Genomic DNA, 6,000 nt, shown 5'->3' on the forward strand with positions numbered 1-6,000 from the left:
GATTTGGCAGAAATGTTAACACAGGCGCAGGCGTGGCTGTGTAGTAAGAAGCTTGCTTCCCAACCACATGGTTCTGGGTCCAGTTCTACTGTGTGACACCTTGGGCAAGTATCTTTTACTATAGCCCCAGGTCGACCAAAGCCTTGTGGGTGGATTTGGTAGGCAGAAACTGAAAGAAGCCTGTCATATTTATATACATTTGTGTGTGTTTATTGAGCGAAAACACCTAAAGCTCCACGAGGCCCCGGCAGGGGCTGGTGGCGACCCCTGTTGTACTCTTGTGCCCCAACTTTCTCTCACTCTTTCTTCCTGTTTCTTGAGTAACGCTCTGATGGACTGGCGTCCCATCCAGCTGGTGGGGGGGGGGGGGGGGGAATACATACGCCATAGAAACCAGTAAACCGGGCCTATGAGCCTGTCTAGGCTTGAAAAGGGTGAAAATATATATATATATATATATATATGTACATATATATATATACATATATATATATACATATATATATATACATATATATATATACATATATATATATATATATATATATATATATATATATATATATATATATATATATATATATATATATATATATATATATATATATATATATATATATATATATATATATATATGGTATTGGCTCTTCATTTCTCTGTTACAGAATAGGCTTTCTTCCTGAAGTGACGTTTATATTCTAATTCTACATTGTAATTTTTTATAATTCTTGAATAGGATCTACTTTTGGGAGATTGTTCAAAAGCCAAAGAAAAGTTAAAATGGTCCAGGAAGTATGATTTCAAGGTAAGTCTTCTGAAGCTTTTCATGTTTTTAACTTATTTATGAACTCACACACACATGCCTCTCCTTTCCTGCATTTATAGTTGTGTATATATTTATATGCAAAACATTGTCATTCGCTATGTATGTATGTATGTATGTATATTTGGAGGATGTGCCACTAGCATGGGGATCATTAACTGTGGCCATGCTGGGGCACTGCCTTCAAGAATTTTCAGTCAAAATGAATTGGTCCCAATACTTATTTATTTTAAAGCCTTGTGCTTAACCTATTAGTCTCTTTTGCTGAACTGCTAAGTTGCAGGGATGTAAACACACCAACATTGGTTGTCAAGCAGTAGTGGGGAACAAACATGAAGTCACATGCACACACACACACACAACTGGCGTCTCTTCTCTCTCTCTCTCTCTCTCTCTCTCTCACTCTCTCTCTCTCTCTCTCTCACTCTCTCTCTCTCTCTCTCTCTCACTCTCTCTCTCTCTCTCTCACTCTCTCACTCTCTCTCTCTCACTCTCTCTCTCTTTCTCACTCTCTCTTTCTCTCTCTCTAGATGTTGGTGAGAGAGATGGTGGAATCAGACTTGAAGATGATGAGCTCAAACCCTAATGCGTAAGAGGTAAATATATATATTTTGAGATTCTTTTATTAAACTCATGTTTTTTTTCTTTTTTTTTTTTTTACTATGTTTTCTATTTTTCATTTGTTGACACAGACACACAGACACACATATATAGTTGTATGATTAAGAAGTTTACATGGAGACAGAATCTTAACTTTCATATATATATATATATATATATACATATAGATATATACATATAGATATATACATATAGATATATACATATAGATATATATATATATACATATATATATATATACATATAGATATATACATATATATACATATAGATAGAAATGACAAGACAACAAAAGAATGAAAGAGACCTCGATATTATGTAAATAGAGGAATTCTTTTCGATGGCCCGATAACTGAAGAGATACCAGCGTAGGTTTTTGCCCCAACATTCGAAACTCTGAGTTTTATCATGGCTACCGAATAATTGTCACATATTATATTTACAGACATATACACACACACACACACACACACACACACACATATATATATTCTTTTATTCTTTTACATGGTTCAATCATATGACTGCGACCATGCTGGAGTACCACATTAAAGGGTTTTAGTCGAAGAAATTGACCTCAGGACTTATTCCTTGCAAGCCTAGTACTTATCTGTTGGTCTCGTTTGCTGAACTACTAGGTTACATGGACATAAACACACCAACATCAGTTGCGAAGCAATGGTGGTGGGACAAACACGGACACAATGACACCTGGATAAACACATATGCATATCATCACTTAATGTCCACCTTCCATACTGGCATAGGTATATATATATAATGTACATACATTATATATATGTATGAATGAATGAAACATGGGCTCTTTCAGTTTCAGTCTGCTAAATTCAAGTCCATTACTTTTGCCGGTGTAGGGCTATAAAAGAAGACCCTTACCCAAGGAACTGTAGAACTATGCAATGGGATTGAACCCAAATCCATATGGTCGAGAAGCAAATTTCCTAACCACACACCCACATCCGCATCCTCTATAAACATATATTTTTTTTCTGCTTTTATTAGCTTTTGTTTAATAAACCATTTCTCTTTAAATTCTATATCTTTTCAGCTGGAAATCTGCAGAATCGGTAGAGGTTATTTTAAAATGTTGGGAGCAATGCCTGTAAATGGGCCCTGTTTTTACAGGTCAACATGGTCAAATACTTAAAGAATTATTGGTTACACTGCTGTTAATCTTTAATTTATATATATACATACACACACACACACACACACACACACACACACACACACACACATATATATATATATATATATATATATATATGTGTGTGTTTTTTTCTTACTCTACCTGCAGAATTTTTATTTCTATTTATTTATTTTTTTTCTTAACCCACTCTCCTCGATTTTAATGTGACCATGTCACACTTTGATGACAACAACAGCAACAACAACAACAACAACAGCAACCGTAACAAACAACAGTAATTATTGTGGTAGTATTCTCTGTTAATAGCCAGTGGCTATCAAGTGTCCTTTTATATACTATCTCTCTCTTTTTGATTCTCTTTTCTCTCTCTCTCATCTGTACTACAGGTGTTTTGGTAGGTATAGGTATAAAAGATGGGCAGTATCAGATGGGTTAAAACTTGGTGATTCCTACCTCCTACTACTACTCTACTACCATCATCACCACCACTATTATTACAACACACCTCTCTCCCATAAACCTATGGCACTCTTTTGCATGTACTCCAGCTGCTGTTAAGTGAAGCAAGCTTGATTCTCGGGCACTGCCCCCTCCTATTCCTTCCTCTCCATCTTCACCCCACCCTTTCTTCAGCCTCTTTTCTTCCGGTCACTGGTCGCTCCTGATTGGTTGGCTGTTACATGAATATTTTCAAGTTTTGGTGCTATAAATGGCAGCAGGCTGTTGTGAGCCATTCAATAAGATAGTAGCGTCAATAGGTATCCATTTCAATAGGCTGTGACATCATCTATAGGATCTCTGAATGGTTGTGACATCTATAGGCTTGCCCATATATGGATTAAGGCCCTGATCAGTTGTTTTCATAGACTTTATAAGATCATAATTGTCAATAAGTTTGATTAAAAAAAAATTTTTTTTTCAAAAATTTTATCTAGATTATTTTCCTGTTGGCAACATGTATAGGATCTGTCAATAGGTTTTATTTGTAGATTGCAAAATTAATAGGAGCAATTAATAATAATATCAGCCAATAAGTCTTATTAAACCCTTTACCATTCAAAATTACTCTATCAAGTGTAATGTTTATTTGTTCCCATTGTTTTAATTTTTTTCATTTGTTATCTCCTAGCTTCAAGGTTTTGGTGATGTGATTATGTATTTTTAGAATGACATTGTAGGGTAGGTGTGCAAGACCAGATCTAGCTGGTCTGAAAGTAGAACAACTAGGGTATTTAGGCCAGATATAGCTGGTTTAAATGCTAAAGAATTCAAGAGTTCAAATCCTGCTACGGTCAATTTAACCTTTGATCCTTTTAAAAGTCAATAGAATAAAAGTACCCTGTCAATTGACTATTCCCTGTCCACAAAATTTTCTGCTTAGGTGCCTGTGTAAAAATATCAATTTCATTTAATCTAATGCTATATTTTTTTAGTGAGACTGATTAATTTGGCTTTTTCTAACAAGTAACATAGCTCTTGGCACAGTTTGAGAGAGAAACACATTCACATATCATTCAACTTTGCATGAATTTCCCCCCCACATCCCGTCTTTTTTTTTTTTTTTTTTACATTCCTGAACATCTTGTTTGTGATATTAAACTGATAAGGCAGTGAGTTGGCAGAGTTGTTAGCACACTAGCCAAACTACTTAGCAGCATCCGTGTCTGTCTTTACGTCCCGAGTTCAAATTCGTCCGAGGTCAACTTTGCTTTTCATCCTTTCAGGGTTGATAAAATAAGTAGCAGTTGAGTACTGGGGTTAATGTAATCGATTTAACTCTTCCCTCGAAATTGCTGGACTTGCGCCAAAATTTAAAATCAATATTAAATGGATTGAAACTGTAAATGCTCCCCCCACATTTTCTTGACACAGGTTGCATTTATTTACTTGATTAGTTTGAAATTTTAGAGATTTTAAGAACCTCGCAAGTTTCTGCAATTTCTGTTGCGCTAGAGTCCTTAGGGATATGCATACCTTGGTTTGCTAAACCCTAGTCTACATAATTAATATTCACTAAAACAATGCAGTTCTTATTCTTACATCATCAACACCCTATATTGTAACACCAACAACCCATGCGACTCACTTTCTACACACTTGCTAGCCATTAATACAATACAACATAACCCACACAACTCGTATTCCACACAGTCACTGTTTCCAGCGTTAAACACACATAACACAGAGCAAATACGAAATGCAGGCATCACACCTTCCTTTCTAACAACTTCACATTGCACACATTTCGTTTGACATGCAATGACCCCAAAACGACACCAGAGACAACAAAACAAAATCTCACAATAATACAATACTGATGCAGCGTTGCTCCAGTCTCTGAAAGGCTGCAGATGAGCACCACCTGAATGCTGGTGTGACACTCTCTCTCTGTCTCTGTCTCCCTCTTTGTCTCCCCTTCTCTCTCTTTCTCTCCTATCTCTCTTGCTCCCTCTTCCCCCCCTTTTTCTCTCATACTGCATATGCCACAGGGTTAAAGGGCAGGAAAGTCGAGAGGGTCTCTATGTTTGCAAGTGACTATGCAGGCCCACTAGAGCAACTGATGAAAGCATACCTATCCATGTAACTGCCGGCACTTATCTGTCTGTCCATACACCTGTCCTGTAACCCCACAAGCAGCAGCAGCATTATAGTTTTTCTTTATTTCACCCTTAAGATTTTACTTTAATATTTTGATTCCACGAAGAGGCTCAATCTGAGTTTAACGATATCACTTTGGTGTTGGTGTTGTTGTTGTTGTTGTTGTTGTTCTTGCAGGTGCTCTTGTTGTTGTTGTTGTTGTTATTTTTATTTCTATCGTATTTTATTGCAAAAAACAAAACAAAACTTATCGAATCATTTAACTCTTGTTATCATGTATACAACGTATGTGATATGCAGATTATGAATGTAAGTATTATCGTATGGTTGTGCGTATGCATGTGAATGTGTTTTGTGTGTGTTTGTGTGTGTCTGAGTGACATCCTGGGGCTTTTTTTTTTTTTTTTTTTTTTTTAAATTGGGTTTTGTTCGAATAACAATAGTAAAGCAGTAATAATTGGTGCAAATAATTATAATGTCGGTTTGTACAGAAGCAGTGAATTCATCAATGGAATAGACAGACTCCAGTACTTTTACAGGTACTTAAGCTTTTGACTTCCAGAAGGATCCGTCGAAAAGGAAAAACCAACACACACACACACACACACGCACACGCACACACGCACACGCACGCACACACACACACACACACACACATCTTGTTAGGCATTTAATCCAGCATTTAAGATCAATCCAATGGAGGATCTAAAATTGAGATCTGTGTCGGCATGTCATCACAGTGATCGTCATCATTTTAACGTCTCGTTTTCTTTGCTTGCATGGGTCA

General features: G+C 36.4%; 1 protein-coding gene across 1 annotated transcript in view; it reads left to right on the plus strand.

Annotated features, from left to right (window-relative positions):
- Window positions 1-4,688, plus strand: part of LOC106879805 (GDP-mannose 4,6 dehydratase) — a 55,174-nt gene extending 50,486 nt beyond the window's left edge. The window contains exons 10-12 of the mRNA XM_089338021.1: window positions 737-805; window positions 1,354-1,419; window positions 2,514-4,688. Of these exons, the coding sequence (XP_089194147.1) occupies window positions 737-805; window positions 1,354-1,416 (132 nt within the window). The 3' untranslated portion in view covers window positions 1,417-1,419; window positions 2,514-4,688. The remainder of the gene's footprint in view (window positions 1-736; window positions 806-1,353; window positions 1,420-2,513) is intronic.
- Window positions 4,689-6,000: the final 1,312 nt, after the last annotated feature.

Source organism: Octopus bimaculoides, chromosome 20 (assembly GCF_046866305.1).
Source record: "Octopus bimaculoides isolate indiv1 chromosome 20, ASM4686630v1, whole genome shotgun sequence".
Classification (NCBI taxonomy): domain Eukaryota; kingdom Metazoa; phylum Mollusca; class Cephalopoda; order Octopoda; family Octopodidae; genus Octopus; species Octopus bimaculoides.